Source organism: Diorhabda sublineata, chromosome 7 (assembly GCF_026230105.1).
Source record: "Diorhabda sublineata isolate icDioSubl1.1 chromosome 7, icDioSubl1.1, whole genome shotgun sequence".
In the NCBI taxonomy this organism is placed as follows: domain Eukaryota; kingdom Metazoa; phylum Arthropoda; class Insecta; order Coleoptera; family Chrysomelidae; genus Diorhabda; species Diorhabda sublineata.
Genome location: NC_079480.1, coordinates 7925474 through 7943014, shown reverse-complemented (window position 1 = coordinate 7943014; position 17541 = coordinate 7925474). Strand labels below are relative to the sequence as shown.

At 31.6% G+C, this 17541-nt stretch overlaps 1 protein-coding gene across 1 annotated transcript in view; it reads left to right on the top strand.

Annotated features, from left to right (window-relative positions):
* LOC130446774 (connectin-like) overlaps positions 1–17541 on the top strand; it is a 776872-nt gene that overhangs the window by 627871 nt on the left and 131460 nt on the right. The window contains exon 5 of the mRNA XM_056783223.1: positions 14408–15194. Within this exon, the coding sequence (XP_056639201.1) occupies positions 14421–15194 (774 nt within the window). The 5' untranslated portion in view covers positions 14408–14420. The remainder of the gene's footprint in view (positions 1–14407; positions 15195–17541) is intronic.

Below are 17541 nucleotides of genomic sequence, written 5' to 3'. Positions count from 1 at the left end.
AAATCAGTTTTATGGAATTAGAGAGATAAATTTGAATTCATATTTAACCTTTTAGCTTCCAGATGTTAACGAAAATTAAGTCGGTAGAGTACACTTGTTATCTAAATATTTGTACAACAAAAGTGCTGTTAACCACTTACTCTCTACAAAATTCTCTGTATTTAGAATAAACGATAGAAACAATCACAGTTATTTCGTATAAATTTGAATAAATGCATTTTAAATATTTCACGGTGCCTGTCAAATAATGTTTTCGACCAGGGAAAATTATGCTAATCTGAAGAGTGTCGAAAGTATCAACAAACGGCCAAAGTTTGAATTCTACTGAACGAATGCCCTTGTTATTCAACAGTATTCGACTCGAAAAACTATTAGTCAGGTTCACTTTAGCAGAAGTTCTTATATCGTTTTTTTTTTCGATTTTCACTAAATGTGGAAAATACTTGAGTGATTGGAGTTAAGGACCGGTTTCTTCTCGCTCAAATAAAGTGCCAAACAGTAGTTAGCCATATAACTTTAATAGAAACTTTCAACTGTCGAATGAATATTTACAGTTTCTTCTTTCTGTTTGGTTTGAATTGAATCTAAATCCTAAGTATTTATTACTTTTAATACGGCAACTGTTTTTTGATGCGTAGAATCGATTTGCGAGGTTGCGGAGCGCAAATCTGTAATTTGTTATCTGCAATTCATATAACTAAGACGCAATAATTTTCAATACTCAATATTCAATAAGCTATCGTCTATATGATGTGAAAATATTTCAGAATTGACGTTTTTTCTCACTTTATAAATCATTACTTGGTTCCCACATGACGTAGAAAGATTCGAAGTAGCTTATTTTGAATGATAAAGTTCAAAATTTGAAATAAAATATAGCAGAGTTTTCAATATCAAAAGTTAAAAAGTTGCAGAAGTTTGAATATACAAATTTTCATGAAAAAACACCGTCATTTGTTCAAGTTTCTTAGGGGTATATAACCTTAGAAAACGAGATACACCTCATAGTAGCTCAAAGTGCTATTCAATACGAACATTTTGACCACTTTCAATTATGTTTTCGACCCTTAGTTGTAAGGTTATGCAGGTTTTATAGTGCGCGAACACAGGCTAAAGTGTGCGCTCGCGATTTGAGTGAGGCACTCACTCGACTACTTTTTTACAGTAACTTAATTGAAGTTAATTTTGTATGGTCTCGAAAATATATTGATGATAAAATGTAGAGAGTCGGGGCCAACATGCTACTTTAAAAATTAGGTCTGAAAAAATTCCTCAATCATTTGCTCATGGAAAAATATATATTATACAGTTTCAATTTTTGAGACATGAAATTTCTCTTTCTCAAAATATTATAAACACCTTTCTTCTGTGCTCGCAGGTTTATGTGCTCTAGAAATAGAAATTTCGTTACAAAAGGTAGAATTATATTTGATGAAAAAACAAGTTTAGTAAAAACATTTGATTAGCTTCGTTACCAGTAATAGCTTTTTGAAAGTAAAACTATAATGGAATTTCCACCAACGTCAAATTATATCAGATACCATATTTTAGCCTTCCAATAGCCTATATGTTCATGTTCAAGATCATCATCATAATTAATTCTGTTCAATAGGAATTTATAATATTTATACCCCATCACTCACTGCGTAAACAACATAACACGTACACAAAAGTTCATTTATTCAAATTGCATCAAGTTTTCTGGACCTATTTGAATCTAGTTGAAACTATTTTTCTGCGGTGAACCTCAAATTTCTTAACAAATGTGGAAACATACTACTATCAAGACCTAAACTCTTTGTTTTCCTATCCCAACGCTACTAAACCATGAAAAAAGAACTAGCTAGCTAAACATAAGACTTAATAAAATTTGTTTCGCACTACTGACGTTCCAATACTATTACAAACAAGACAGAGCAAATTTTGATATAGCACTTTAACATAAGGTAATTAAGAGATTCTTTAGCAAAAATATACAATGAAAAATTCATTCCATTCCTAAAGATTTTGTGATACTCAAATATTACTGAACAGTCCCAGAAAAACAAAAGTACCATCCTTAGGTATTGAAAATATTTATTCAGGGCCATAAAATTGTATTCTTGTTAATGGTCCTTGAGGGCTTCATAAATAGAAACTTGATAAAGAGAGCGTTCCATTTCCACTGCAACATTGTAAGAGATAAATAAATACCTACCACAAAATTATTGGAAACTAATATTAATTAGGAAGTTGTTTTTTGCATTCGTAATGATATCTCATGAATTTCGGCTTGGACTTAGTTTTCTTAACAATTTATCTTATTGAAAATGACTGAAGGATTATTCGCAATTGAACATTCATTCATTCATTCATTGAACATAAATTTTTTCTTGAATTATATCAAAATAGATATTAATGATCTAAAATAGGAGTTTTAGTATACAATTTTCGCAAAACTTCATTAACTATATCCAACTTATTGAAGCATTTTCTTCAGAAATAACATTTATAGGTTCACACTTCCACTACTCCAACACTCATGAATTATACTGTTTGACGCGCGTATCGATAACCAAGTTATCGTTTCCAGATCCTGAAGGTTAACCAAAACCTATAATTGTTGGACTACAAGCTTCAAAAGAGGTTCCATTTTCCATTGAAGCCGTCGACCAATCAGGAGGGCCAGTTTCTGTGTCAGTCCCCGAAATATCGATGCAGTTCATAACATGATTTTATCAGAATGTCGAATTAGGCTAAAACGGATATCTGAAGCACTGAATATTTCATACGAACGCGTTCATCATATAGTTCACGTCAATTTGGACATGGGAAAAATTGCTGCAAAATGACTCGATATGTGTGAATGTTGACCAAAAGCGTGCAAAGGTAGAAGCATCGCTTTCGTTCTGTGCTCGATTTGAAAACGATGTAGACTTCTTGAACCGAATTGTTACTATGGATGAGACTTGGGTACATTTCCAGAAAGAGAGCAACAATCCATAGAATGGCGACACACTGGTTCTCCAAGACCTAAGAAGTTTCGTGTCCAAAAATCTGGTGGAAAAGTTCTTGCTCCAGTTTTGGGATTGCCATGGAGTAATTATGATTGATTTTTTGGATGAGGGTAGAACAATAACTGGAGATTAATATTCGAGATCACTGAGCACTCTACGGGAAAAATTGAAGAGAAAATTACTAAAACACCCCCCTTATTCACCAGATTTGGCTTCTAACAGAAAAAAAGCTTAAAATGTCGTTAATTTTCTTCCAATAAGGAAATAATAAAAGCTGTGGAAGTCTGGTTTGCTGAGCAAGAAGAAACATTTTTTTTGAAAGATGTAGAGACGTTGCAGGTTCGCTGTAATAAATATATCCAATTAATAGGAGAATATGTTGAGTAATAAAATATTTTGACATTGAAATTTTATTTGGTTCTATAGTAGGCCGAGAATTTTTCAATATATCCTCGTATAGTAAACCAAGAGCATCCACATGCTGTAAGTACTGGTATAGTAGACGCAGCGTCACTGATATGATCGTCATAGAGCAGTTGATAGTAGGTGTGTTCATGAATCAACATCTAACAATTTACCTATAGAATAGTCAGTGAATTTTCAGAGCGAGAAAATTAGTAGTTTCGACAAAAAAATCGGATTTTTTGATGTAGCTGGAACTAAAGAGAATAATTTAACACCTAGTGAAATGATAATGTATCAAATTTATCGAAATACAACTGTCAAATTATCAAAATTAAAAAACAGTTTGAAGAATAACAAAAAGCAGTTGAAGACATTGGAGAAATGTCGGAAATTGAAATATTTGAATGTAGAAACAAGGTACAGCAAAACGATGGGTTATATAGGATAAAACTTCTGCTATTCCTATGTATAAAAGAAGTCTCTCAACTTTTTATTTCAACTGTAATAAATTGATACAGTTTAGACATGTTACCACTAGATTGCTCTGATATTTGATGTATATCTGATATGAATATTGATCACTCTTCATTTATCTTGATGGACAGATGGATGACTGTTGTATTTCGAATAATTTGTACATTACCCGATTTTCATTTAATGAATCTACTAATTTTCTCGGTAACAATGAGTCTGAAAATTCTTTTGGAAACTCCAATTGCTCTTCAATAGGTGAATTGTCAGATGTTGAGGCATGAGACACGGACTATTAACTTGATGCTATTCGACGATTATGTTAGTATCTACTCTATCTGTATTCACAGCATAAGACTGTTCTTGGTTAACTATACAGTTATGAGCTTTGGCATCTTCATAAATGGAAGTAGACAATGAAGGCAGATGAGTGTAGGAGTAAATGGGATAGCTTAATACTTCGGATGTAGCTTAATACTTCGAATGATCCTATTCAGAAAATGATTTTCACACAAGCGATAATTTGATGTTGAGCATGGAATTTCATAAAATTCTTCCCATTCAGAAGAGCGTTTGAGGGATTTAAATAAGTGATTGTTCATCTGATAATTGACATTGACAATAATGACACATTTTTATTACATTTATTTGTGTTGTTGAAATTTATATGCAAGTTGACTTTTTTATTAGGTATGTTTTGTGGCAAGTAAGTTGGGTAGACTAACGGATCCGTTAATGTTGAATTTACAGAGGACGTAGTTCATTTGAAATATGAACAGATTGACAAATAGATTAGTAGTTAAGAAGTGAATGTGAAATTTCCCACGAAAAGTTTCTCCAGGTGGATAAGTGGAAAAATTAATATAAATATCTGGGTCAAAGTTTTAGATTTGGTAAACTATCAAAGTAAATGTTCAACTGCGGATAATCCTTCAATTATTCTCAATAAGATAAATTGCTGTCAAGAAAACTCTGGAGCTCTGGAAGGCTCAGCTCATGAAATGTGTGAATTGTCGATAGATTATTGATCATTTCGCGAGGTATCTATTTCGGCGTTTTAGGGAATTTCGCATATGAGTGAAACATAGACAAAAATAGAGCAGCTATTTTTCTAATACATGAACAACAATTTCATTCAAACATTCCTTCCATTCCAGCAATGTTAAATTTCGTTTAAGCCGTAGGTGGCACACCAGAACGGAAAAAGTTTCAGGTTATCCATATTTTTAATTTTTATTTTGCATCCTGCCAACTTCCTAATCAATATTTAATTCCAATAATTTTGTGGTAGGTATTTATTCATTACGTACAATGTTACAGTGGGAATGAAATGCTTCCTTTATCAAGTTTCTATTTTTAAAGCCCTCAAGGACCGTTATCGAGAATATAATTTTATGGCACTGAATAAATATTTTCAATACCTAAGGATGGTTCTTTTGTTTTTTTGGGACTGTTCAGATATATTCGAGTATCACAAAATCTTTAGAAAAGAAACGAATTTTTCATTGTATATTTTTGCTATAGAATGTCTCAATTATCCTACGATGTATTATTTAGGTTCGTCTCCATACTTTTCTTCATATCATCCATGTCTCAAGTTACCATTAATCAAAATCAATTATTATTTCTATAATATGTCTTAATGTAAATCTGGGATAGATGGAAATATGTGTTAGAAGGCTATATCAAAATATGTCTGGTTGGTAACAGTATTGGCAACGTCAGTAGTGTGGAATAAATTCTGCTAAGTCTTATGTTTAGCTAGCTAATTTTTCTTTCATGGTTTAGTGGCGTTGGACTACGGAAACAGAGAGGTTAAGTCTTGATAGTAGTATGTTTTCACATTTGTTAACAAAGTCGAGGTTCAATTGAAGAATATCATCGCAGAAAAATAGTTTCAACTATATTAAAATAGCTCGAGACAACTTGAGGCAATCCGAATAAATGAACTTTTGTGTACGTGTTATGTTGTTTAAGATGAGAGTGAACTGGATATTATAAATTCCTATTGAACAGAATTGATTATAAAGATTTTATGGGACGTTGAGCTCACCGTCCACTGTAGTAGCCACAAAAAGTCGTAAAAATGTACCGCGTTCACCATAATGGCCAGTAATTTATACTATTTCAATGGAGCTTTGAATTGCTGCAACACAAAATAAGAAATTTGAATGATAAATACGGTATAAAGAAAATACCTGTATAAAGTACATTAGTCTTTATATAGTACGTGGTGCACGAGTGTTCGAGTTATTTGTCAATTGCAATTGGATCCATATTGTAAGTCACAGACATTTTTCTACTTTAATCTCATTATTTTTTTTCAGTGCATAACGGGCATAAAAATTGAGTCGAAATGTTGGAATTTGCAGATTCTAATGATATCATAATATTATGCTCACTGTGCTGCACCACACAATATTCTCAACCTTAAGACAGAAGCTTCGAATTTTGTCTTGACGATCATATTAGACGGTGTATTACTAGATAATGATGATGATCTTGAATGTGTAAGTTATTGGAAGTCTGCGACAAATTGTATTTAAGGAGTATCAACTCCTGAAATCATAAATAATTCTTCCAAAAATTCTTCCAGAGATCTTCTAACCGTAGATATAATAATATAGCTGCAAAAAAGGACTGAAGAACGCAAAATCTCTGCCAGAGATAATATTTCGAACTTTAAAGTTGACATATTATTTACATCTAAGCACTTCAAGAAATAATCTCAACTGATTCCCTTGAAAACGATAGAGATTCCAAAGGATTGAGAGGGAGCCTCACTCAATTAATTTTCGATTTTCGACGTTTTGACTTATCAAGGCCTTTATCACAATATATTCATTGAAACTTATTTCCACCAAGGCAGACTTGAAATAAAATTGGAAACGCATATGGAAAAGTGCGAGAAATGTGAAGATGTAATCTATTTCCATCCTTTTCTACTAAACAATCGCTTTTTTTGATCTCTGTTGATAAGAATTTTCGTTTCGGTCACTATTTTTCATATTTGGTTGAAATTAGTTTTTCTGACATTGTTAGCAGAATTTTATGCCTATTGAAACTCAACCACGTTAAGGTGAGCTTATTCATGACATTTACGATTTAGAAATGAGAGATATGACACCGCATATCATCACATTTATGAGTTAAAACATTAGTTGATAGTTAAAGTTAAAAAAGTTAAAAAATAAGTGGAGGAAACAAGCTTACAACATCACCATCATTGATTCGACAACAGAAAAGAATTTTCGAGAAAAAAATGCTGGATACTAATAATAATGAAGTTAATAAGTATAAATGAACAATGATAGACTAAGAAACAGGTTAATAATATAGTATAAGGAGACAATGATAAAATGAGATGGTAATGCTGAAAATATGCAAATATGAGGTGGTTCGTTTTATATAGAGGTGAACTTGAGTACATTAGTTCCAGCAACTGGAAAATAGAATTAAGATTGGAACCGGATGATAACACAAGGAGGGTGTATTCTTAAGATGCCAAGTAACTCTGGACATTAGTCACAATTGTCTTAAAGCATATCAAGGAAGAGCACATGTGTCTAGCTTGTAGATCGCTTATGAGGCAGCGTTGTAGCAGTGAATTCTGACGTGTTCCTTGAGGTGGATAAATATTGTCAGACATGAACCAAATATATTTGACCCACTTTCTGTGTTCGCTGATGACGCAATATTTATAGCCGATAACGAGGATGACCTACAGCGTTTACTATGTCGCTTCTATACAACATCCGAAAACCTTAATATGTAGGTATCTGAAAAAAAAACAGAATCAATGGTAATAGCAGAAGAGCCTACTAGCTGTAAACGATAATACTTAGGAGTCGAGGTAACAAGTGCCAAAAACCTACAAGAGATACAAACCCAAATAAATCGGGACATTAATAACCTTTGGCTATTTGCAGGACCTCAAATGGGAAAACAAATATATCAGATAGTGAAGTACAAAGCAATCGTAAGACCTATACTTACATACGCAGGGGAAACTCGAGGGACACAACAAAAACGGAGAACTTGTTGGGGGCAGCAGGGATGAGAACATTGAGAACTATTAAATGAGTCAGTCATAGAATCAAAGCTATAAGATAAGATCTGTAAATTCAGGATAAAATACGTTTCACGAGAACGAGACGACGATATTGGAAAAAACACCTAACCCAAGAGATGATCCGAAAGCTGGACATCTACTCAAGAGGCTGAATAGTTGAAAATACAAGACTAAGTGTTGAAAAAGAAAGAAGACTTATTGCGGATATTATTTATTCTGCTGATATGAATTTTCTTCCGAGTCCTAGATAGGAAAGATATACTCTAGTTTTATAACTATAACTTTTATAACGTTTGCACTTCAAAGTAAAAATAATGTTTAGTGAGCTACCTTGAGTTTCTAAGTATGAAATCAGGATTTCTAAAGGGTCCACCATGGATAATATGAATATCCTCAACAAAGTTTACCTTACCATCAACTTTACCACCGTCTATCTATCAAATGTTGTGGACATAGACATGTGGTGATCAAATGCATGGAATTAAGGTGCTAGTGAGAGATGAGTTCGAAATATTGCGAGGATTATTTGCATAAAGGCCAACATAAGAATGTTCTCTCAAGACAATGTCATTCATATTTGATTATGAAGAATTATAACGTTCTGAGAATTGAACCTTGACCACTCAATAAGTTGTTCAGCTAATTTGGATAGATTTGTGAGCAGAATACTCCTTACGATCAAATTTATTGATGACCCTAAGTGTGTTGCCGTATATTCCTATGAGAAAATTAACTTCAAGATTGTAGATATGCTATGATCAAAACCATAATCTAATTTGGATGGTTTCGCGTGGTGCAACATCTTCAAGCAAAGTTTCAAATATTTATAAAAGTCAGGTTGGATACAATCATAATAGTTTTTCGGTAATTGACAGTATTGTAGTAGAATGAATGTTTGGTTCTAAGTTTTTGAGGCAAATTGAAATTTCAGATTCATTAAAATAGCCAATAAATTCGTATTTAGATACAAATTTTCAGAATTAGAATTAAGTATCCTGAGACAAAGTCACAGTCTCTGACAGTGCTTTCTTATATTTTCTCCTAGTTATACTGTATTCAAATTTGGGAATATCACATGCATTTAAAATTATGTCGCTTGTGTCGTTGCGATATTTATTAGAAGAAAATTGGTTTTAAACATGTAACATGTTTATACATAATGCATATATACCGTGACCGTCATCATTATAAGAAGGAGGTTGCATATATCTTTCGAAATATTATAAAATGATCGTCGTATATAAATTATTTTCCGTTGAAGTTAAGTTGTTGATAGGAGAGGTGAATGCAATTAGATCACGACTTATGATTTCTGGGAAATTATCAACTCCCTTACAATATCTGATGCACTTTCACATTAATTTGGTTCTGAATAGTTATTCATTAATATAAAATTCAAGCTTCTTCTACAATTTACTTTTGAAATATATCAAACATTAAAGACGCGTAGGAAACAAAAAAGACAAAAAATAGGAGGAAGTAAAAGTGAACAATGTTAGGTAGTTGAGTCACCATTGGATGAAGGAAGTGTAGCGAAGCTTGGAGATTTATTAAAAAGGTGAAAACAGATGAAAAAAAAAATAGTCCATTATAGTTAATTCCGACCAAAGAACGGGTCAAACACTACACGAACATTGTTATTGAAAATACAGACGAATACAAACAAAGAATGTGCTCCAAAGTTTAAATCTTAGGTGAAGGAACTCATATAGAACATGATGCAGGGAATTAACGCAAAACTTTTTAAAAATGGAAATGGAAAGTTATATTCTTCTCTGGCTCATCTATTTGAAAACAGCGCTAAGGCTGCAAATATATCAGTAGAGTGGAACATGGTCTTCATAACATAGATATACAACAAATTAAACTGTAACAAATATAGAGACTTATCTGTAACTAATACCATAAATAGAACCTATGGAAGATCTTGTAGAAACGAAATATAAACAACTATAAATCATACTAATGTCAAAGCCATACAAAATCTATTTACGCTTTTTAAGATATATATGTGGTAAAAATATTCTTTCAGAGAAGAAAAAATGCTGAAGAAAGTGATACTTTCTCTTACACTCTACAATTTCCGATTATCAGATGACGAAAAAACGTAAGGAAGAATACGAAAAATTCGGTCTAATAATCAATATCACAAAAAACAATAACTTTGCATGTTGTTCTGGAGAATAATGAAATCGAATGTGATAACTATTGGTATTTAGGCGTAAATTTTGGTATATAATGGACAGATGACACCAAAATAGAGCCGATAATAAGGCAACACAGGTATTGGAAGCATTTGATGGAAAAGAGTACAGAGATAAGCAAGCAAAGAAGATTTTGATACCTTGATCAAAAGCACGTTGAAATGTGGATCAGATACAGGGCTACTAAAAAAAAAAAAAGCTAAATAGAAATGGACGTAGTAAGAAGGGCATCTAGTACATCAAGATTGGAAAGAGTGACTAATGAGATAATTAAAGAACCAATGTGTGTAGAAGAGACAGTTATAACATGTATAGAAAGCAAGCAAGTGATATGATACGGGCATGCTCACAAAATAACAGAAGCAAGATTACCAAAGAAAGTAATGAGATGGTATCACCAGAAAACGAGATACACCAACGAGAACATGGATGGATGGAATAATTAACCTAACCTAAAATATTTGATGTCATTCATAAACTAACTAATGAAAATTATTAACGATTTATATAGTAATCAATCAATTTGCTCAATATTTCCAAAAAAAAACCTTGTATATTATACATGGCATATTCTTGCTTTATAGTACTTGTCTGGTAACAGAACTCGACTGTGGCTCATTCTGTTAACTTCCAGACGCGTATTATTATATACTTTATATGATATTAAGAACAAAAATAGCTATTATTCCATTTTTTTTCAGTTTTGGATATTCTTTTCAATTTATCAGCAAATTAGTCCACGAGATATTTCACGTTACATTTATTTGGCAGGATAGCTGCTCGGATATTGATGAGAATCTAGTCCCAAGAGGATAAAGAAACCTAATATACACAAAAACTTAGTTCAGATCAAGATTACTATGGATAATATTAATTCGTCCGCTATTTGAGGTCTGATAGAGTAAAAGAAAACGGTTAAGATTTAAATATACCGAGTACTTCAAGTAGTGAAAAATTGTTTGCATAAAATCTTTTGGAAATAAGGAAATCAGACATATTCATAACCACATTAATTTCAACCTTCAAGCCAAAGTATTCCGACATTTTCGTGGGAGCCACAACTTTAGTCATGATTATTGTCATTGAAACAGTGTTGCTATATTGCAAAAATATTGGTACCATTTTGTCTACTGCGTAAACAGAAGAAGACCTGAAACATTGATTCGTCTTTTCGAAACTAATTGGAGTTTTAGGTTTCTTAATATACCTGTCACAACCAAATGGAACAAAGTGACCATTGTACCTCTTACGAGCGATTTACTTTCATCAAAGAATCATCTCATCGACTGGCCTATCTTCAAGAGTGATAATCGAAGGAGTTGAAGATATAAAATTTGTCATCAAGTGATATTCAATAATCGAACAGAAACTATCTATTGTAGTCATTCCACCAAATACTAAAAATATGAGGAATTTGACAATGTTGTTCCCCTTTTTTTTAATTTGTTAAACAGATTCAGTTATACTAAAATTCATAATTTTTTATTTATTTGTGCATCAACTGCTCTACACAAACATGAGAAAAATGAACATCATGAATTTGATTCTGAAAAACCAAAAGAACGAAAACCTTAGCTCAAGACACGAATTACTAAAAATTATTAATTAAAGAAATGATTCACATAAATCAAGATGAATGTTCTGTGATTTAAAGACAAGATATAAAAAACCTCATTCAAATTTAACATGAATTGATTAATTAATTTATTTCAATACACCTGGTATAATATCGCTTCATTGAAACTTCTATTCTAATAGTATGATTTTAATAATGTTTTTAAGATATGTACTAATATGTTTTTATGAATTCTATAAATATTTTAATCAACATATATCGATTATTATTATTTTGAAAAAGTTATAAGAAATATGTGTTCGAAGGCTCGGAAAATGTAAAAATATATCAAAGTTAGTCCACTTTGGTGTTTCATTGCCACGTTCCCAATAAGAAACCATTCTTAATATAGCTATATATATATATATATATATATATATATATATATATATCAACGCCACATTGTTTTATTTTTGGCTAATTTTTTGTTTCTATTTCTTTTTAGAAAATATATATTAATTCAGTTGAATTGGGTAGGAATATAGTGCTTTTCCTAGTTGGTTGCCCATAACATAACTATTGCATTTAACTGAAAACACAGTAAAATCATCATTGCAGATTGAATTGGATTATGTTAATACTTAAAAGCAGATTTCGAATTAATAACCATTATTTCCTGCATTATTGAAGATGATAGGTAAAAGTGATGAAATATTGAAAAGTTTTGGAAGATATGTAACTACGAATCTGGAATAATCCAATATTACAGCATAGTGGTTTATACTTGTAACCTAATTCATAACCACTAAGATGAAATTTCTGGAACCGTTGGTGGTATTCATACATCAACACTCACAATTACACTGTAAACAGGTACACGTTTACCTCCAGTCTCTGAAGACGATAATTTGGTTATCGAAACGTGCATGTGGTTTTACTATAACTCCCTTATTACTTGTAATTTATGAGGATGGATTTCTAATTACTTCTAAAATAAGCGATGATGAAGAAACTCCTAAAATATTTGATGGGAATCACTTTTTGCAACTTCTGTAATGTTAATATCCATTGATGTTTCTACACCTTTTGAACAGACAGCTGAAGTTGAGGCACTAAGAAGTTTTTCGATAATGTCTGTTTTCGTCGTTCTAATGTCAGCGGACGAGGTTTTTCACAAAAGCTCTTTTCCGTTCTTTCTGGCAATTGAATTTTGTTGAAACATCATTATTTTAGAATTTTTTGAGTTTTGTTATATTCCACATCATATAATTTCTCAAATTTGTTCCAAGCTACAGTAAAAAATAATAAGTTAACTTTTTTAAACACCAATAGATAAAACTAACATTGAAATGGTCTTCACAAACATATACTGGGCTCCCTGGTTTGACGCTCACATAATCCCTTCATACAGCTTGAAAGCATTGTTTTCGTCGCTTTTACTCTCAAGGGACTTGCACGAAAACTTTATTTGGTGTTTTTATACTAGTGTTTGTAGATCCTCGTACAATGTACCAACGATACGTCATCTTGTATTCTACAAAATTGAATACTCACAACTGTGTGAGTGTTTTTTAAAGGAATCCGAACAACTCTGTTTGAACTGTATTCAATTCTAACCTCACTTAAGTCTGTTTACTTTTTTTCTACGTCACACTCAGTCATATGACAACAAATGCGTTTTGGCGCGGTATTTGGGTATTTAAATTTATTTATTTCTTTCAAGAACTAATATACCATTTAAAAAAATTAGAGAATAGTCTGGGATTAAGAACGACTAAACGTAGTTCAGGTATAAAAAATGTATGCTAGGGCCCTATTGTGAGAGTTGGTTTAGTGGTGGTGTAAGCAGTGTACCTTCAAGAAATTTTACTAGCAAATGACTTGTATGCACAAAGATTATCGTTCTGTGGAGAAAAATATTTTAATATTGGATAATTATATAAAAAATCATTGAACATGATTTTAATATGTTTCTATTTGTCTAATGAATTTTAGAGTTTGAATGTTTGTTTTAAATACTCGTCGTTTAGTATTTCATGATGAAGAATATCAAGTTTTTATTTCTTGTCAATTATCTAAAAACTATCAAATTAAACCAGTCATGTTTAAAGACATAAAGTACCTATAAACCTACTTAATTTATAAAAAAAAAACAAGTCATTTCAACATCAGTAGATGATATTCTTGAGGTTTATTCAAATTCACAAAACTAGGTAATTTTTGAGAATTTCTTGATAGGTCGTTGTTATTTGCGGAAGCATAGTTTCCAATGGGTAAAATGTATAAGTTATACAAAAAAGATACATAAGTGATTTCGTTTAAATTTTCGTACAAATATCTTGATGTGATGGACTTCGGTGCTCTGTCCAGATAAGTGTTCAGATCAGCCGTCAATCTAAGAATGGTGATAAATTCCCCACCCAAATAAACAACCTCTTCACGGTTCTTAAGGCGTCCCATCAAACTCATTAAGTAGAAATTGAGTGGGTTGGGTTGGTTGAAAACAATAGCTGGGGTTTTTCCGTATTGAGTGCCGCCCTGCATTTCGCGTACAAAACAAGAAATGCATCAAAGGATTTTGTTACAGGATCTCATCTAATACATCACAAAATCTCATTTTACAATCTATTGTGCATAATATATACATTGTACATACAAATTTTAATGATATTGGTGATATTAATCGATTCACTTCTTCTTTCAGGTGGTGCGTCAACATGAGACTGGTAATATTTTTCGCTATTCTATGGATGAACGATGCAACCTTCGCTCAAATTCGCTCAAGGAGTAAATCAAAACCGAAAGCAGTCAAACCTAACAGTTTGTGCAGCTTAGAACCCACCGATACTAACAGTATACGATGTTTCTGTACTAAGGACAAGTATCAAGTTTTGTCAGCAGAGTGCTGGATATTCGAACCGGTGAATAAAGATAGTTTAATTTGGAGGCTGATCGTTGAGACTCAGCCGTATTTGTCAGATTTCAGTATAATTGCAAGTCACCAAGGTCAGTTGAAAAGTATTCCGCCGCAGTTTCTTCAGAAAATGCTTTTTATGAGAAACTTCACGATATCGTTCGCTCTTCTTGATAAATTGGAAAAGCACGTTCTTGCTAACTCGACATCTATACAAAAACTGACATTATGCAAAAACCAAATTGAAATACTGGAAAATTTCTCTATAGCCAATCTACTTTCATTGAAGGAACTCGATTTGAGTGGTAACCGAATTCGTTCGATACCAAACTACGTTTTTTTCAATGTTCCGGAATTGAAATATGTGCGGTTGAACAGCAATAACATTTCGAAAATTGAAGACAAGGCTTTCTCTTCGTTGGGAAACGTTTTGGAATTGGACTTGTCGGAAAATTACATATGCGATATAAATAATTTGACATTCTTTGGATTATCAAAGTTGAAAGTGATGGATTTGAGTGTTAATAAAATAGTGAATTTAGTTTCAAGTGTCTTTTCCGAGCTATGGGATATCGAGGTGAGTTTTTGAATGTTTATTATTAATTATGTAGGAAACTTCCGATAGGTAACTTTGAAGGTATTCCTCCAAGTCTCCCAAATAAAAAATATATTGGTAATAGAAACTAAATAGTAGGATTAATCCTATTTTTTGATTAATCAAGTCCAAACAGTTACACAAAGTCATTTGTTATTTAGTAGATAAACCAGCTTACACAAGCGACTTTTTTAGAAGACTAAATTTGCGATATAGTTAAGCAATCATCTTTGCTAAGGCAAGTTCGTTCTAGCAAATTTGATAAGCAAAACCCGTACTAAAGCAGAAGTGGGGACCGAGTGTCTCGATCATCCTAGACATTTTTAAAATTTGAAAAGTTTCCCGTGCTGCGGCTACGTATTTAAAAGACTTGAAAAGAAATTTTCTCACAGATACTTCGCAAGTAATTATGAATGAAAATATGAAATATCTGTATTGAATTAAAATATCGAAGACTATTTCATTCTTTTGGATAACAGGTCCAGTGTATTTCCTCACTCCATTCTGGTTTTTGACTTTGACATGTTGGAAACTAGATACTTTCTAGTACCCAAAAAATGAGTGTTTTAAGGTTAATCTGTATATGAAAATGAAAATTTGTCAATCAAAGTTGATAAAAAAAAATTTATCAATCAAAATCAATTGCTATTGTATGAAAGTTTGTATCCACTACATACTCACCGGCCATTTTGTCAAAAAATTTCCAGTTTCAATAATGGAATCAACTATTTACAAAGTATACATTTTATTTTGAAAAATAAACTGTATGTATTTAAATAAATTCAAAATTTCAAAATTTTCGAATAGATGCGACTTTTGATTATTATGAAGTTAATTAAAGTATACTTATTTGGTTGCGGAACACTGTTGTTTATTGCAGTATATTGATGCATAAAATTGCTTAAGCTCTTTCCGTGTAGGTATGAAATTCTCTTGCTCTATAATTTCCATGAATATAAATTAGTTATGAATCATTTAATTCACGCCTCGGTAAGTACATTGATAATAAGCCCTAAACAATTTCTGAATAGATTATTACATTAAACATGTAATGGAATTTGAATAAAAATGTTTTTTCAAATAATTAAGGACATCTTATGAATATATAGAGCACACCATTAGAACCACTTCAACTTGATAATATATTTTTTAAAAAATCATTTCCAATAATTATTTAATATGTCATTGTTGAAATTATTATTCTTTCTTGTAATAGTAGTAATGTCGAATGGTGATGCGGGTTGAGGATTCAAAATAAAATGCCAACTTTTCGATATTTTATTTGATCTTCATCAAGGGTAAAAATATATGGGAACATTATAACTCAACCGATGATGAAGATAAATAAGTAAACAAAAAATGGTGAAATTGGAAGTATAGCAATAACCAGATGGAGTAAATATGTAAATATCTATAAATGTATATATCCATCATAAGGACATACTGCATCTAAGGCAAACTATTTAACATAAAAAAATAAAATCTTTTTTGTATAAATCAGAAGAACAATGGAAAAGCTATTTAAAGAAACCAATACTTAAACATTGAATAGATAGGTTATTAATTGTATCATTCAGTTTTGTGTATATCATTTCGCTGATGGTTATTTTTGCATATTTATGTTCTTTATCCAGAATTTTCGCATCATCAAAATTGAAGTTGCTATCATCAGTGAAATGATGTTGAGCTACAGTTGTTTTATCCTTTTTATTCTTATTATGTTCTCGACAATAATATTCTTGATGGTATTTTCTGGATTTTAAGTATTGTTTAGTCATACCAATGTAACTCTTATTGCAGTTTAAATAATTTATTTGATGAATCACATTAGAATACTGGAGTTTAGGTGTTTTTTCTTTGATATGTGTGGATAAGTTACCAATTATTTTTCTAATTTTCAAAAAGTTCCTCCAATTTCTAAATTAATCTTTGAAAACTGGATAAAGTCTATTTTGCCACTGGAAATAGTGCATAGTTTCGAACATAGGACCACTTGTAGATATAATGTATGTTTTAACAATGGGAAAAATTAGGATTATTATGAAATTTCATAACTTAAGTGAATAAACAACAAATTATAAAGTCGTCATTCACGAAGAATTTTAACTCTTGTGTGACCTTAGATCTAGAACTTTTATTATATCAACAAATTTCTATTACCATGTGACAGGAGAGACTTCTATAAAACAAAACTATTTCTTCGTGCAAAAAATGATATCATTGTATCTGGTTCAGATATGGGATATGGAACGTAAATCATAGATAATAAGGACTATTTTGAAGGCATGAATTAAATGTTATTTGACGTTAATACTTATGAATGATTAAG